Source organism: Hypanus sabinus, chromosome 4, assembly GCF_030144855.1.
Source record: "Hypanus sabinus isolate sHypSab1 chromosome 4, sHypSab1.hap1, whole genome shotgun sequence".
NCBI classification, from domain to species: Eukaryota; Metazoa; Chordata; class Chondrichthyes; order Myliobatiformes; family Dasyatidae; genus Hypanus; species Hypanus sabinus.
The window spans coordinates 61,272,416-61,290,726 of NC_082709.1; the positions used below are offsets into that span (position 1 = coordinate 61,272,416).

Below are 18,311 nucleotides of genomic sequence, written 5' to 3' on the forward strand. Positions count from 1 at the left end.
TATGGGATATTTCATATAATAAACTAATACCAACCAGGAAACAGAACTTTTACAGCAATCAGTCAGAAATATTTCACTGTACATTTTCCCAATATACTTGCACACCACTCTTATTGCTGACCCATGAGACGCCAAACTGTCACTGGGAAATAGTTGTATCTGTGCATAGGCATTTAATTGTTCGTTTTTCTTCTAACTCTGTTCAGCTGTGGCTCAGTCAGTAGCACTCAGAGTCAGGAGGTCAAGAATTCAGAGGCACAGTAACAGAGACAGGCCCACACAGGCCGCTTAAACATCCTTTTACACTAATCCTACACTGATCCTATTTTATTGTCATCACATTCTCATTAACTCCCCCGCCAGAGTCTCCCACTGATCTGCACACTACTGGCAAACTATAGCAATTGCTGGATCAGTGATACATAAACGTAAGGAAGAGTTGCTAAAATAAAAGGCACCCTGTCCTCATAAAAGTACCCGGGACCTTATTTGGAAGACCAACAGGTGAGTTATCCACCATCGGAAAAAATTAGCTATTTGTCATAAAAACGGCTTTCCATGATCTTGTCTCACGGTCATCTACTTGCAAATTGGCTGTGTCCTACAATGGGGACTAAACCTTAACAAGTATTTCATTGACAAGGAAACTTTTTGAAACATTCTGGACTGAGGAAAGGGCTGTTTTTAAGACATCTTTCTTTCCTTCACTGACAACTTCATACAGCCTCTATGCACAATGCCAAAGGAGATGGACAATAGGGTTTCATTCGACAGCACGGGTAGCCACTCTGCTCAGCATTCTTCCAGTGACCCTTGCGAGGAGTATTCATTGCCATCTGCTTAACAGCAGAAAAGATGCAGGGAAGATTTAGACTGAAGTATGAGGAGCTTTGATAGACAGAGGGGAAGATAGAAAAGAGGAGACATTTAAAGTAATTAACTGGAGAACCAGTGCATGAGATTGATAAAGTTGTTCTGTTTTTAATGGGAGGAGTTCTTATATTCTGAAGGTTGTACAGTGAAATACACGATATATAAATATAGAGGGGCAAAAAACAATTACAGTAAGTATATATATGTGTCTATTAAAAAGTTAAACTAAATAGTCAAAAAAGACCAGAAATAAAAAGTAGTGAGTTAGTGTCATGGGCTCAATGTCCATTTAGAAATGGATGAGCCCTGGTGAATTCAATGCCACAGAGAGTTGTGGGGGTCAGGTCATTGGGTGTATTTAAGCCAGAGACTTACAGGTTCTTGATTGGTAAGTGGGCTAAGAGTTAGTAGTCATGCCTGATTGTCTGAACAGTGGTCTAATACTGCACCTAGGCCAACAGGGTCTAATTGAGGGTACTGTACGACTCCACCCTGTATTTCCACTCTCTGGCTCTACCCTTAAACCACATGCTCTTCTTGTTGTCAAGAACAGAGATCCAAAAGGAGGAGATCAGGACGGGCAGGGATTGGCCAGATGATCAAAGGTGTTGGAGGAGGGGTGGGAATCTCAGCCAGGAGTACTGAGGCCCGCTGTAGTGGAATTGGGTGGGTCAGAGGGTGGTAGGTAGTGGGCAGACCCTCCTCCCACCCCCCCCCCATTTCACCTGGTTCCATCTGCCTGTCGTCCCCTCCCATCTGGCTCCACCTATCACCCAACAACCTCTGCTCCTAACCCCAGCCTCTCGTACCACCCTACATTAACTATTCTTCCTCTTCCCAATGCAAAACGTCCACCTACACCTTTTGCATCCACAAATGCTGCTTCACCCACTCAGTTCCTCCAGTGTTCTCTCTTTTGGTTCACATTCCAGTAGCTTTGGTCTATTTTATCTTCTGAAAGAAGGTAACTGGCCAAAACTTGCTGGTAGTGGCCAGGTAGGATGGACCCCTCAGCTAACCTCAAGAAGTGTTAGAAGCTGAAATGCCCTTCTGTTTTTGAAGCGTACAATGCCAAAATGCAGTGGAATTTTGCATGTCAAACAGCTGCAGATTCTGGCCTTTTCACACTTCTACAATTTTAATCTTGTGACATTCCCTTCCACTGCTGAAGTATGGAATGCTTCATGGCATGAAGACCCACTCTGTACAGTAGCTGTCTCTAGGCATCACCAGTTCAATTACACGGAGGTTGCAGCAACTGCTTTGACCAAGGTCTCCCACTCCAATCCAGCACCAGCAATTCACACCCAAACCTTTCGGGCAACCATTCTCGTGATTCAGGCCCAATTACTATCTCCCTGGATAGGGTCAGTCACTTTGTTACAGCAGGCCGGTTTAAAAATTAAAAACTACAACCTCCCGTTTCATCAGGATCGCAAGAGATTCTGCAAATGCTGTAAATGCAGAGTAACACCCACACACACAGAAAATGCTGGAGGAACTCAGCAGGTCAGACAGCATCTATGGAGAGGAATAAACTGCCGACAGTTCGGACTGAGAAGGAAGGGGAAAGGAGCCAGTATAAGGAGGTGGGTGGGGGAGGACGAGTACAAGTTGGAAGTTAATAGGTGAGACTAGGTCGGGGGTGGGGGGGGAACAAAGTGAAAAGTCACATTTCTAGCAATTCCATATCTGTTGTGATTTGTTCAGGATTTATACTGACCGGAATATGTGCTTCGTCAGAAAACCTTTGGAGACAACTAAGACCAAATAGGTGACAACTAATCCCAGTGTGACTAATAGGGTGAAACTGGAAAGAAGACAGTAAAGTCACACACAGATTTACTGCCTGCTGAGTGTACCTTTTCAGATCTCATTGAAACACAAGGGGAGGCAGAAGACCCATCGGGTCTCTGACAGTCTACAGTGCAATCTCATTTCCCCACCAAACTTTCCCGGTAATTATTCTCCCTGCATTCCTATTCACTCCACCACCATCAGCCCCCACCCCCCCCCCCCCAGATCTACTGCTCACATACAGATCAGGACCGTGGCCAATTACCCCCAACAGGCATGGTTTAGGTCGGGGGAGTGTACCGGGTGCAAAGCCGTCCCAGACTCCCCGTTGCCAATGGAATCGTGGCAGGTTGCCCACCCCGCACCCCCGTACGGATGAAGCTTGCCTGGCACTGCCGTGCCAGGGAATGCCTTGCTTGGATCAGGATTAACCCGAGCGGCAGATGTTCGGCTGTTTGCTGGCCCAGTTTGAAACCTTCAGCCAACAGCTGTCTCAGCAAGCGCTTCGAATTAAAGAAAGGTTTGATGAAACTTGGCAGCGCTAAGCAGAAACATTTTCAAACAACTCCATAACTGGAGTGATTTGGTCAGGTTTGCTACAGACCTTGATTTACACCGGCACATTCACAACCTCCTGACACACCCGCACCAACCAGACACACACATACACCCAACTCCCTGCACACCCCCCGTTTCCAAAGCATCGACATTCTTCCTACAGACCCACATTTTCAAAGTTCAAAGTAAATTTATTACCAAAGTACATATATGTCAGCATGTACAACCCGGAGATTCATTTTCTTGTGGGTGTTCACAGTAAGTGCTCAGAACCACAATAAAATCAATGAAAAATCATGCAGACAGACAACCGATGTACATAAGACAACAAATTTGGCAAATGCTATAAAAAAAAGAAACAAATTAATAATAAATAAATATTGCGAATCTGTCGAGGAGTGCTTGCAAGTGAGTCTATAGGTTGTGGAATCATTTTGGTGTTGGGGAGAGTGAAGTTATCCCCCCTGATTCAGGGGTACAGTAATCACTTTCCCATCACAGGCACACGTTTACATCCCCCACTCTCTGGGCGCGCACATGCACACATACACACACCTACCTTTATATAGAATTTCTACACACAGGTCGCTACACCGCCGCCTCTAATCCATTAATGAGAGGAATCACTTTCATCGTGTTCTGTTGTTTCAGCAATTTGTTTAGCCAGGCACTCCTCAACTTCTAAAATAAAACTGTATCACTACCATTACAAACAGCACATGGCAACGTCTTCCTGCAGCAATTCCAATAAGCAGAAGCTCCACGAGTAGATTACTCTACCTACCAACCTGTCAAATGCTTTTCCTCATTCCATTGTCAGTGACTGTGCTACCATTTGCAGAGCCAGTAGTCTCTGAACCTACACCTTAAAACCTCTCCATCTCCCTCTTTTTCTTTAACACACTCCCCCCACCACCATCAAGTAAACCCTGCTCCTCAGTGCCAAAACTTGTTAGACCAAAGATGTATTACGTTAATGACAGGCTACAAATCCTGTCACTGAGTACCATTTATAAATACCTTAGCAAGTACTTAAAAGTCTCTGTGCTCTCACTGTTAAGACAAAACACTGAGACTCTCTTGGGCTTCCAAGCAGAGGGGTGTAATTGTTTTTTACTTTGTGTGTTGGTTTACCTCGGCTATCATTGAGGGACAGGCACCCATACCCTTCCTCTTCACTGGGGAGAGAGTGACAGGGCAGCTGGAGGCCAGTGCCCACTAACTCAGTCCAGCAGCTGTCCCGCACGGACTCGCAGAAGCCACGGCAAGGTGGGCGGGGAGGGGAGTCGCACCTTGGTGCCAGCAGTAGGCAGAGGAAAGGCTTCAGGGCTGGGTGGCAGTGGGAGGACAACAGGTGGCCCAAGCCCACCAAGGACTCCCGAGGTTCTGCTGCGCCGGCCTGCCGAGAGCTCCCGTGGCCCAGCTTGCGGCAGAATTTCAATGCGGTGGGCAGCGGAGGGCAGTCAGAGGGTCCAGGAGGTGCCGAGACAGTCACAGTCCGACCGGAGCGAGGTTGTAAAGCAGCCACCAGCACCGGAGCCTTAGTTGGGGTTAGTAGATACAGCGTAGCTCCCACAGCAGCAGCAGAGGGGCCCAGCACACCATTAGTTATACTGTGATTAAGTACCGGCCTGTTAGCTTGGTTTAAGTTATCCGCCGCTATCCCATCATGCCTAGACGGAGCCTCGGTGCCCCAATCGCTGAGGAGAGATTGGCCGTCACTCGAGTCCCCACCCTGCCTGTCCGCCATGTTGCGGCCACCCTCTAGAGCATCATGGGATAGCTGATTAGTTGGAGGCGTTGCCACTCGCGAGTGGGCGGCTTCATGCACCGGGCTGTCCGTCGGTGAGGCTCGGCGGTGGCTGGTCACCGATCCACCAATTCCCAGGGTGCCAGTCACAGCTTCCAGACCGTTCTTCCGTGGCTCCGTCAAGGGACCCCAAACAGAAGCACTGGTTGGGAGAGGCCCGCCTCTCCTTGCATTAGCGGGGTGCGGCAGCGTCTGGAGCAGGCTACCTGGACAGCGGGAGTCACAGCGTCTCTTCGCTAGCGGGCTCTCTGATCGGGGCGTGGCGTCCAGTTGGCTGGGCTGGCCCACCTGCTGACTAGTGGCTGGGTGGGTCGAGGAGGTGTCAAGCCCGATGGTGGATGGAGGGGTGGTTGAGAGTGAGTGAGGGGAGGAGGGGGGTGGGTGAGGACGAGGGAAGGGAAGGGAAGGTGGATGAGGGGGTGATGGGCGAGGGTGTCAGGGTTTCCGTTTGGTCTGTCTGCTCTGCCAGGGAATCTCTTGTTGCTGTGGGTGCAGTCCCATTGGGCGCCAGCAGAGCAGAGGGCTCATTAGCCTGGGGTCCCTTGGCGTCCTTCTGTCCTGCCGCTGGCCTCCCGTTGCCTGGCTGCTCCCAGCTCTGCAGCAGGTGCTGGATGCCGTCTGCCACGTCCAGTATCCTGGCTCCCACCTGAGCGAGGTCGTCTTCACTGGAGCCGCTCCCGTCCCCTGCGGTGGGCGGGGAGGAGCTGAGGTGGGCTGCGGCCGGGGGGTAGGAAGGTTCCGGAACGGGCGTGGTGGTGTCAGGCTCTTCGAACCAGCCCAACCAGCAGGCAGCCGGTGGCACGGATGCCCACAACAGGCAGGAGACGGCCAGCTGCAACTTCCCTGCCATTCTGGCGCACGGAGCCACACTCAGAGTCCCGACAGAGGTGCACGCATTCCCTGCACTGAGCACACGTCCTGCCTGGGTGTCCGGATAGAAACGGTGGACAAGGGGAGGTGGGACCAGGGCTGGCCTTGGATTTGTCAGGGGGGTCCTGTAAAATCCCCGTGCTGTGAGGAATCTGGCGGCTGACCCACAGACAGTTTGGGAAACCCGTCTCTCTCTGCATCTGCTCCGCCCCTCGGCTTCGGCCTCCTCCCCTCACCAGTTGTGCTTTAGCTTCCCACACCGAGAAACAGGCTCCCTTTTCTGTTAACCCTCCGCTGCCCGCACTCCCTCTCCCTCACTGGCCAGGCTTGCACCCAGCTCAACTCAGACACCCTGGGTCCGGTACCCAGCCAAAGGGCAGGGGTGAGGAATCAGAGCATGAGGCCGGGTGAGGGACTGGGGACAGCAACATGAGCAAACTTGCCACTGTGCGCTCCGATGTCCCCTTTAACTTCAGGAAACTCACTACACCACAGTGTAAAGTGTAAGATGTAGGGAAATGGAGGTGTGTTTATTACTAATCGGACTCACACCCAGTAGTGTGCAAATTCCACCAGTCCAGTACAACTGAAGTCCCAGGAATGTCGAATTATCCGAGATTCCTGCCCTGTCCACTTCCCTCAGGCGTCCCAGCAAACTCCAAAGCACTCATCCACCAGCCGCCTCATCAGCAAGATCCCATGTGGGACTGCACCAAAGTGCCCTATCCTGCAACCCTAGGCACGGCGGTGAGGCAGGAAACACTGCAGCCCAAACATGGCACAGCAAAATCCCACACACAACCACGCAGACGGCTGGGGAGAGTGTCTGTCTCGGTATCTGGCTGAGAGCTAAGGAGGGGAGGAGACGGAAGGGGAGAAGGTGAAAGAGGAGGGAGAGACGCAGATAGAAAGGAAGAGAGAGGGGGGTGGAGAAAGAGACTGAAAGGAAGAGAGGGGGGTGTCAGAAAAGGGGTTCACAAAGAAAGGGATGAAACAGACAAAGAGAGAGGTGAAGGAGTGAAGATGGAGAGAGGGTGATAGGCGGAAAGGAAGGACAGTCATAGAGTCATACAGCACGGAAACAGGCAGTCAGTGCTGACCAAAATGCCCATCTGAGCTCCATCCATTTGCCCAGATTTACTGCTCTAAATCTTTCCAATCCACCTACTCAGTCCAAGTGCCTTTTAAATGTCGTGGAATGAGACAGGGGGAGAGGGGAAGGGGGAGGGGGAGAGGGGAAGGGGGAGGGGGAGAAGGGAAGGGAGAGGGGGAGAGGGGAAGGGAGAGGGGGAGAGGGGAAGTGGGAGGGAGAAAAGGAGAGGGGAAGGTAGAGGGGGAGAGGGGAAGTGGGAGGGAGAAAAGGAGAGGGGAAGGGAGAGGGGGAGAGGGGAAGTGGGAGGGAGAAAAGGAGAGGGGAAGGCAGGGGAGAGGGGAAGTGGGAGGGAGAAAAGGAGAGGGGAAGGGAGAGGGGGAGAGGGGAAGTGGGAGGGAGAAAAGGAGAGGGGAAGGCAGAGGGGGAGAGGGGAAGTGGGAGGGAGAAAAGGAGAGGGGAAGGCAGAGGGGGAGAGGGGAAGTGGGAGGAAGAAAAGGAGAGGGGAAGTGGGAGGGAGAAAAGGAGAAGGGAAGGCAGAGGGGGAGAGGGGAAGTGGGAGGGAGAAAAGGAGAGGGGAAGGCAGGGGAGAGGGGAAGTGGGAGGGAGAAAAGGAGAGGGGAAGGGAGAGGGGGAGAGGGGAAGTGGGAGGGAGAAGAAAGGGGAAGGCAGAGGGGGAGAGGGGAAGTGGGAGGGAGAAAAGGAGAGGGGAAGGGAGAGGGGGAGAGGGGAAGTGGGAGGGAGAAAAAGAGGGGGGAAGGCAGAAGGACCAGGAGAAAGAGAAGGAGAGAGAAAGAGAAAGAGGTGGGGAGGGAGGGGGCAGGTAAAGTAGAGACGGAGGTAGTTTAGAGAGCAAAGGGGTCAGAGAAGAAAGGAAGGGGTTGGAAGGAGTGAAAGGGAGACAGATTATGAAGGGGTGAGGGGAGAAGAGAAGCAGGAGAGAAGCATGAAAAGCAGTGAGGGAGAGGGGACAGAAGGTGAGAGAGGGGAAGAGGGAGAGGCTGATGGGGGAGGGCTGGTGGAGGTGAAGGGTAGTAAGAGGGGAGGTGGGGGAGGGAAAGAGGTGGGACATATAAATCAGGATCAGATGGAGGCCCTTGAGCCTGTCCTGATATTTAGTAAGCTCTTGGCTGAATCTGATTGTAACCTTGACTTTACATCCCCTTCGGCTCTGGGAAGCTTCGGGTCTCTTATGTACTCGCTAACTCTGATTTCAAAACACAGACTCTGACTGGGAGGGAGATTGAAAGAGAGGGGAGGGAGGGGAGAAACAGAGGAGATGGGGGGAAGAGAAAGAAGGTAAACAGGAGAGAAGTGGGAAAGAGGCAGAGGGACAGAGAGAGGGATTGGGGAAGAGTGGAAGTGGAAGATGGCAGAGAATGATGACGAGATGGAAAAGGAGAAGGGGAGATTGAGCGAAGGGTGATCAGCAGGGAAAGGGAGAGAGAAGCAAAGGATAGAGAGGAAGGAAAGCGGAAGGAGAGAGAAAGAAGCGAGGGCATCAAGTTTAAGTACCCTTGACAATAGGGAAACAAGATGAAAGGAGGAATGGACATACAACACAGAAGCAGAATTCGGCCATTCAGCCCATTAAGTCTTCTGTACCATTCCATCACGGCTAACATTAACCCTCTCAAGCCCATTCCCCTGCCTTCTCCCTGTAACCTTTGATGACTTGACTAATCAAGAACTTATTAATCACCACTTTAAGTATATTCAGTGACAGCCTCCCATGCAGGCACCCATGGCAATGAATTCCAGATTTACCACCATCCAGCTAAAAGAAAGCCTCCTCAGCTCTGTTCTAAATGGATGCCTGTCTATTCTGAGGCTGTGTCCTCAGGTCCTAAGCTCACCCACTATAGGAAATATCCTCCTCACATCCATTCTTCTAGGCCTTTCAGTATTCGATAGGTTTCAATGAGATTCCCCCCCCCCCCCCATTCTTCTAAACTCCAGCAAGTGCAGGCCCAGAGCCACCAAACACTCCTCATATGTTAACCCTTTCATTCCTAGAATCATTCTCAAGAATCTCCTCTGGACCCTCACACTACTCCACGTGGTCTGACCAATGACTTACAAAGCCTCAGCATTACATCCTTGTTCTTATATTCTAGTCCTCTCAAGATGAATGCTATCATTGCATTTGCCTTCCTCACCACTGACTCAACCTGCAAGTTAACCTTTAGGGAATCCTGCATGAGCTCCCAAGTCCCTTTGCAGCTTTGATTTTTGAATTTTCTCCCTCTTTAGCAAATAGTCTACACTTTCATTCCTTCTACCAAAATGCATGACCACACATTTCCCTGCATTATACTCCATCTGCCACTTCTGTGTCCATTCTCCCAATCCGTCTAGGTCCTTCTGCAGACCCCTGCTCCCTCTGCACTACCTGCCCCTCCACCTATCTCTGTATCACCTGCAAACTTGGCCACAAAGCCATCAATTCCATCATCCAAATCATTGACAAATAACATGAAAAGAAACAGCCCCAATACCAACTGCTGTGGAACACCAGTATTCACCAGCAGACAGCCAGAAAATACCCCCTTTATTCCCACTCTTTGCCTCTTGCCAGTCAGCCAACCTTCCATCCATGCTAGGATTGTTCCTGGAATACTGTGGGCTCTCATCCTGTTAGGCAGCCTCATGCGTGGCACCTTTTGAAAGGCCTTTTGAATAAACATCCACTGACTCTCCTTTGTCTATCCTGCTTGTATTTCCTCAAAGAATTCCAACATGCTTGTCAGGCAAGTTTCCCCTTCAGGAAACTATGCTGACTTTGGCTTTCTTTATCATATCTTCATCATGATCAGAGATTAAGGGAGCTAGGGCTTTACTCTTTGGAGAGAAGGAGGATGAGAGGAGACATGATAGAGGTGTACAAGATATTAAGAGGAATAGATAGAGTGGACAGCCAGCACCTCTTTCCCAGGGCACCACTGCTCAGTACAAGAGGACTTGGCTTTAAGGTAAGGGGAGGGAAGTTCAAGGGGAATATTAGAGAAAGGTTTGGAGAGTGGTTGGTGCGTGGAATGCACTGCCTGAGTCAGTGGTGGAGGCAGATACACTAGCAAAATTTAAGAGACTACTAGACAGGTATACGGAGGAATTTAAGGTGGCGTGTTATATGGGAGGCAAGGTTTGAGGGTCGGCACAACATTGTGGGCGGAATGGCCTGTACTGTGCTGTATTGTTCTTTATATACCTCCAAATACCTCAAAACCTCATCCTTAATAATGGATTCCAACATCTTCCCAATTGCTGAAGTCTGGTTATCTGGCCTATAATTAATTTCCTTTCTTCTGCCTCCTTCCCTTCTTAAAGAGTGAAGTGACAGTTGCCATTTTCCAGTCTTTCGAACCGTTTCAGAATCTAGTGATTCTCATAAGAGTATTACTAATACCCCTACGATCTCTTCAGCTACTCTTTCATAGCCCTGGGGTGTAGTCCATCTGGTCCAGGTGACTTATCTACCTTCAGACCTTTCAGTTTCCCTAGCACCTTCTCCTAAATAATAACAACTACACTCACTTCTGCCCCCTGACACTCCCAAAGTTCTAGCATACTGCTAGTGCCTTCCACAGTGAAGACTGATGGAAAATACTTATTCAGTTTGTCCGCCATTTCTTTGCCCCCCTTTACTCCCTCTCTAGCGTCATTTTCCACCAGTCCACTCTCTTCTCACTTTTACTCTGTATATATCTAGACAAACTTTTGGTATCCTCTTTAATATTACTGACCAGCTTACCCTCATATTTTATCATTTCTCTCCCATGGCATTTTAGTTGTTTTTTTAAAGCTTCCCAATCCTCTAACATCCTACTAACTTTCACTCTAATATACGCCCTCTCTTTTGGGAAAGTAAGGAAATAGAGAGGCTGGAGCAGAGAAAGGTCCAGGCAAGCAAAGACGATATGGGAGGGAAGGAGCAAATAGAAAGGGCTTGAAAAAGAGAGGGAGGAGAGAGAGGAATAGGGCGTTGAGTGAGAGTGGGAAAGAGAAAAAACAAAGGATGAGCAAAAAGAGAGGGAAGGTTAAGAGTGTGTGGAGGAAGAGTAGACAGAGAGATGGAAGGAAAGAGTGAAGGTGAGAAGTATAGTGAAGGAAGATAGACAAGATAAAAAGAAGAAAACTTCCAGAATCAAGAACTACAAGCTCACTAATTGGTTGCTTTGATTGTAATTTGCTCTCCAGCCTTCATGCAATAAAGGACAAAACACGTTTCAGCTAATTGAGGGGGAGTGATCGTTGTGCACCGACTGTGGTTCTGCAACTGTTCTTGGGTTGGGCCTGTGGTGAAACCCAGTTCTCCAGTGTCAGAACAGAACGACAGACAGTCTAACAACCTTCAACACAGGATTGCAAGCAGCACAAGTTTCACAAGTGGAATCCATTAGACTTGAGAAAATATTTAAACAATTATGGTCTCAGGGAGCATTTGAATGCTTTGTATCAAAGTCCTATTCACTTTGAGAAGTTCTTATTTGATTGACTTTTCCACCTTTGGACTTTGCTATTGAGGCTTTCAAAGAGACACAGCATTCCAAGTCACCATTACCTCATCCTCACAGGGTCTTTGGCCTGAAATGTTAACCTAGTTTCTCTCACTACAGATGCTGCCTGATCGGCTGAATATTTCCAGCATTTCTACTGCTACTGGTTCCTCAGCTGAGGGCATGTGCAACCCCTGACCAATCCAAAAGATGCATTTTCTTGATATGATGTTCTTTGGGGAGAAGTGTTCAGGCCTCTGCTCATTCCCCTCCACCAGACACTGTCCTCCCTCCTCCAGGTGTTTTTGGACTGCTTTGATGTTTTTCAATATGGCTGAAGACATCCTGTGGAATATGGAAGTGTGTTCTTTATTCTACCTTCATGAGTTTGCAAAAGAAATTCTAGCTGACTGATGCTGTTTGGGATGCAATTGTAGGCCCGAAATTCAGGGCACATTAAAGCGGGGAGGAGGCCTCAGTTTAGAGGAAGCTGCTCCTCATGAAGATTGGCAACCAAATTCAACAAAGGCACCTGCAGAAGAATGCAAGTGTCTTCTCTCCATGGGCTCCACCATTCTGAGGAGGCTGGGAGGAAGTAGGTCCTGATACTGCAGTGGGTATACCAGAGAGGCAGCAGGACGACCGGGGCACCATGGGCTGGGGCACTGATGACTGAGGAATGACTGGGCTATGGGACCATAGCGCAAGTAAGTCAACCACAGACCACTGGACCAATCGGCATCGGTGGTGAGGGAACTCACAAGGCAATGCTGGAAATATAGTCTGCATGTTCTCCCTGTGAGTTCCCCCATTCAATTCTGGTCGCTTCACTACAGAATGGATGTGGAGATTTTGGAGTGGGTGCAGATGAAGTTTGCCTGGATTAGAGATCATGTCCTTTAAGGAGAGGTTGAACAAACGAGGGTTGATTTCTCTGGACTGAGGGGAACAAGATAGAAGTTGATAAAATTATCAGCGGCATAGATAGAGCAGAGAACCAGTATCTTTTTTCTCCCCAGCGTCAGCATGTCTAATGCTAGAGGGTGTGTATTTTAGGTGAGAAGGGGGAAGTTCAAAGTATTTTTTTGAACAGAGAGTGATGGATGCCTAGAATGTGCTACTAGGGTGGTGGTGGTGGAGGCAAATAAGACAGAGATGTTTAGGAGACTCTTTGATAGGCACGTGAATATGCAGAGAATGGAGAATGTGAGCCATGTGCAGGTTGAAGGGATTAGGTGTCACAAGCTCAATTAGTTCAGCACAACATCGTGGGATGTTGGGCCTGTTCCTGTGCTGTACTGGTAAGTTTTATGCTCTGGTTCCCTCCCACATCCCAAAGATGCACTGGCCGGTAGGTCAATTGGCCTTTTATATTATTCCTAGTGTAAAGGTGAGTGATAGAGTTGATGCGTATGAGGGGAGAATAAATTATAGGAAAAGGTAGCAGGGGAATGGGATAGACCCAATGGGCCCAATGGTTTCTGGGTTGTAAGGAAAATTGGTAAAATGAAGAAGGGTTTACAGAGGAGTTTTCCTCGCCCATATGGTGCTTGTTTTAGAGATGTCCACGTTTTAGATGTATCTAATAGGAAATACTAGCAGGAAAAAGTGACTACTAAAATTGCAAACCAGGGAATGGGCATTGACCCGATGGGCTGAGTGGCCTTCTGCATTGTAATAAATGAGTTCAACCTCCAGTGGTGGTGACATCCTTAGTTATTGGTTCAGACTCTGCAACTTTGGGCAGAGAATGTGCAGCCTTGCCTTCTCTATATCTTCACCCTTCTGCTATCCTCGCCCTCCCCGTATCCTCACCCTCCCTGCAGCCTCAGACCTCCCTGCAGTTTATTTTAATGAATTGAGTGACAGCACACCAACCTTCCGAAACCGCTCTACCTACAGTCCTTGAATAACACAACAGATGAAATAGGAGCAGCAGTCGATCATTCTTGCCCTTGAGCCTGCTCTCACATTCAACAGGCTCATGGCTGACCTCCTACCTCAATACCCCTTGCCCAAGGTTGGAGGTCAGCCATATTGTCCAATTCCTACCAGATCCCTGTTTTCAGTGCAGTTGATGCCTGAGCCTCCACGATCTCCAGGGTAGAGAATTCCAAAGATTCTCTACCCCCTGCATAAGGAAATTTATCTTTATCTCATTCCTAAACGTGCCACTGCTAAACTTTAGAAACCAACTCGACTCTCAGCCATAGGAAACATCCTCCCCATTTCTATCTTGTTGAATTTTCTAAGAACTCTGCCTGTTCTTCTGAACTCTATAGAATAAAGCCACAGTCTACTCAATCTCTCCCCTTGAGGCTCACCATCCAGGGCTTTGTGGGAAGGAAGGGTTAGGCTGATCTTGGAGTAGGTTAAAGGGTTGGCAAACATCTCTGACCGGACATTCTGTACTGTGCTGTACTGTTCTATGCTCGATGAACCAGTCTAAAGAATCTTCAGTATCTTCCCTTTACAGCAAGTATATCTTTTTTAAGATCAAAACTGTAGGTAATAATCTCATCATAGGTAATTACAGTCCAACAATGTTACGCTCATACTGAAATACTTCTGCCTTAACCTTTATTCACAGAGTCCTGGAGTGATACCATATGGAAACAGGGCCTTCAGCCCCAAGAGTCGATGCCAACCACCAGTCATTCAAACCAATCCTTCTTAGTTTTCCCCACATTCCTATGAACTCCTCTCAGTTCTACTGCTCACCTGCACATTTGAGAGAGAGGCCTATTAAAGTACCAGCACCGTGCCTTTGGGATGTGGGAGGAAACTGGAGCACGCAAGCAGAAATGCATGCGATTGCAGGAGGAACGTGTAAACTGCACCCCGACAGGACCAGGGTTTAGGATTGAACCTGGCCCTCTGGCACTATAAGACAGTGGCTCTACCAACCTCGCCATCCTGATAGCCTGCTACACCTGCATGTTAGTTGTCAGTGATATCCAGGTTCCTTTCAACATCGTGGCCATGAGCCTCCCCAATGCCAAGGGCAGCTTCAAAATGTGGGGCCTCCAGAAGGGCCCCCATCACCCAGGACATGTCCTCTTCTCATTGCTACCATCAGGGAGGAGGTTCAGGAGCCTGAAGAGCCACTCTCAGTGATTACAGAAACTGCTTCTTCCCCCCGCCATCAGATTTCCGAATAGTCAATGAACACTACCTCATCATTCCTTTATTTTTGCAATTTTTATATGCCTGAACTGCACTACTGCCACAGAAACACATATTTCTTGTCATGTAAGTCATTGAAAATTTTTCTTGTGATTTTCCAATTTTACACCATTTCTGTTTTCCTCTGATAACGTCCCTCTTCTGCAATTGTATGCAGCTGCCACAGATCTGTGGCAAAGCGAAAGCTACCCTCGTAACCGAACAGTAGGGATGAGGGGAGAGGTTTCCATTCGGAATGGGAGAAACCTTGCTACCACTCTCCACAGAGCCGGCAAAGATATTTGAGAGTACAATTCCCAGGATCCGGTTACAAGAGGGCATCATCAAACACTAAGTCACATCTGTGATAATCTTATCAGAAGTTTAGATACGATCTCGCTGAACTCCATTTAACTTCATGTTGAATAGCCCACACCTGGTTTAATTTCTTTCCTCTCCCTCTTTAAATAGAACATTACAAAAATGAATCAAGTTTCTCATGGAGAGGCTTGCTTTCTATAGCACCTTTTACAACCTCTGCTTTAGAGCCAATGGGGTCCAGTGAGGGTTGTTCCACCCAAACCAAAAAGCCCCAGCAGACATCACACAAGGTGGGATCAATCTGTGCTAGTCCCTCCAGAAGCCTTCACCAAGCCTTGGATATGGAAATGGCAAACAAGGTCATATAAGGGTGACTTAAATGAGAGTTCCGTAGTGCACTGAAGTCTCAGGCAAACTCCCAAATCTGCAGTTGAATTTGCCAGAAGACTTGCTCGTTCCCAGGACATCCCCAGAATATTTTGGGAATACTGGACAAATGCCGAGTCTAAATCTGTGTGGGAGAACCGAGCCAATTGTTTCCCCTCCTTCCTGGAGTGAAACGAATTTCAATTCGGGATGCTCACAGCTGGTTCGCAGTATGGAGAAGGGCCCCGTGGAAACCTCCCAATAGAGCCCACCAAGGCTTGGTGACTTTCAGAGGAGGGGTCTGGTTGCAAAAGATCCTGGGAACTGGAACACAGGCCCCATCATCAAGAGAGCAACTTGGCTGCAGTTAACAAATTAAGGGTGAGTGTTGCCCCACTGGAGCTTTTTGTAGCCAGTCACTTCATGAGTAGAATGTAGGGTAACATAGTTTGAGGAGCAATAAACAAAAAGGTGCTGCCATTTTGTGTATTGTGATGTCACACATTCAACAAAAGCATAACAATTGGATGACTGATCTTGAAATAGCTCGACTGCTACTTCACAGCACCCCAGACCTGGATTCAACACCAAGCTCGGGTGCTGCCTGCGTGGAGTTAGCACGTTCTCCCTCCACTGCAGACAACCCCCTCCTGATTAGGCTGCTCTTAAAAGGTTACAGTCATTCTCAACCCTGTCTTATCTGCAAGCTCTGGGCCACTGAATTAGTCACATCAACCATGAGGGAAGAGGGGCACTCCCAGCTGAGTTTATATACTTCGTTTTGCTTTGAAGACAAGAATACATAGCAATATCTGGTTCAGGTACACTAATTTAAAAGAAATGTGTGCATATATTATATAAATACACACACACACACATATATGTCCTAGCTCTACTTACAGTACCTGTTTAAACTTTTTCAATGATAGATGGTTGCTTTACTCAGTGTTTGGAACATACATCTGTAGTAGGATATGTTTTACTAACTGATGTGCATGTACTTTTTAATCAAATATGAAGGGTTAATTGTTTCTTACAACAATATCCAATATCAGATAATGCCTTTCAAACTCATTCTGTTTGGGACTGAATGTTCAAGTTGACCTGATCAAGTCCGAAGGTCCACGGCTGGATTTGAACAGCTGACAAAACAAAACCACATTGACAGTGGAAGGAACTCAGCATGTCACCCTCTGTAAATTGTGCAATCCTGCAGTTCTGGCCTCGTCTGTTATTGCATTGAATGCAAGCAACATGCAGACACTTTCTCAATGCTCTTCTTGCTAAGCAGAAATTACAGTTTGAATTGATATTGTTCCTTTAAAGTGGGAGCAAAGTCGGACAAAATTTGATAGGAAGCTGAAAGCTTGGTCAAAGTTAAAAGCAAATATTACAGATTAAATATTGATACATAAGACCATATGATAGAGGAGCAGAATTAGCCCAACTGGCTCATCGAGTCTGCTCTGCCATCTCATCATGGCTAATCCAATTTTGCTTTCAGCCACAATCTCCTGCCTTCCCCCCATATCCCTTCAGGCCCTGACCAATCAAGAAATCTGTCAACCGCTGCCTTAAATATATACAAATTCTTGACCTCCTCAGCTGCCAGTGGCAGAGAATTCCACAGATTCATAAACTAAAGATTGTAGAAATATTCAGACACCTACGTAGCCTCTATACAAGAGCAACAGTTAACATTCTGAGAGCATCTTAGAGGAAGAAAGAAAGGAAGAATGATTTAAGGAGCAGAGGATCTGGATAGCTGGAGAAGGGGAGGGGGCTGCAGAGTGTAGGACTGCATAGAGTGGCCAGACTAGAGAATCATGGAAGTCAAAGACAGAGATGGAAATTTTGAATGAGATGAGGAGCTAAATTAAAATCAGTGAGCAAGAAACCAATTTGTAACACCATGTCTCAAACTATGTATAGCAATTGACTATTTTTTGTATAATTTGAATAGGAAAGGCCTCTGGGATATGGCGAGTAGCCATGGAGAACAGCAAGGCACCTGGGAATCAATTGGACAATCGATCTCCTAACAGAGGGAAAACTAAACCAAGCAACACTGCAATTGCAAACATGAGGAAATCTGCAGATGCTGGAAATTCAAAAAACAACACGCACAAAATGCTGGTGGAACGCAGCAGGCCAGGCAGCATCTATAAGGAGAAGCACTGTCGATGTTTCGGGCCGAGACCCTTTGTCAGGACTGCAATTGGATTTGTCCTCATTTAAGATGAAGCCAGAGAAATAGAGTGGATTTTTTTTTAATTGGACTGAAATGAAAAAATTTAACATCTTTAAATCTATTGTATATGGGGTGGCACAATAGCACAGCAGTTAGCGCATTGGTTTAAAGTGCCAGCGATGACTGATCAGAGTCTGATACCCACCACTGTCGGTAAGGAGTTTGTACTTTCTCCCCGTGACCACCGGCTGCTCTCGTTTCCTCCCACATTCCAAAGTTCAATGAAAATTTATTTTCAAAGTACATATATTATGCCCTACATCTCCATATATGTCACCATATACAACCCTGAGATTCATTTTCTGGCGGGCAATCAGAATAAATACGAGAAACACAATAGAATCAGTGAAAGGCCTCACCCAACAGGACGGGCAACAATGTGAAATAAAAACAACTGTGCAAATACAAAGAGAAAGAGAAAAGAATGTTAATAATTATTATATAGAAGAAGAAAGAAGAAAGCCCTTAACTCCCAGTGCAGTCATCCGGATGCCGGTTTTTTATATTATATAATTACAAAATCAATAAATATTGAGAACACGAAATGCAGAGTCCTTGAGTGACTCTGGTTCAGTGGTGGAGTAAATGAAGTTGAGTAAAGTTATTGCCATTGGTTCAAGAGCTTGGTTGAGGGGTAATAACCGTTCCTGAACCTGGTGGTGTGAGCACTGAGGCTCCTGTACCTTCTTCCTGATGGCAGCAATGAGAAAAGAG

The 18,311-nt window shown here is 47.6% G+C and overlaps 1 protein-coding gene across 4 annotated transcripts in view; it reads right to left on the bottom strand.

Moving 5' to 3' along the window:
• Nucleotides 1-18,311, bottom strand: part of LOC132392814 (collagen alpha-1(XVIII) chain-like) — a 269,811-nt gene that overhangs the window by 121,730 nt on the left and 129,770 nt on the right. The window contains exon 1 of one of the 4 annotated variants that reach the window (XM_059967216.1): nt 4,363-5,236. The exons of the other annotated variants lie outside the window; for them this stretch is intronic. Within the exon in view, the coding sequence (XP_059823199.1) occupies nt 4,363-4,978 (616 nt within the window). The 5' untranslated portion in view covers nt 4,979-5,236. Of the gene's footprint in view, nt 1-4,362; nt 5,237-18,311 lie in introns of those variants that run through there. 4 annotated transcript variants of the gene reach the window in all.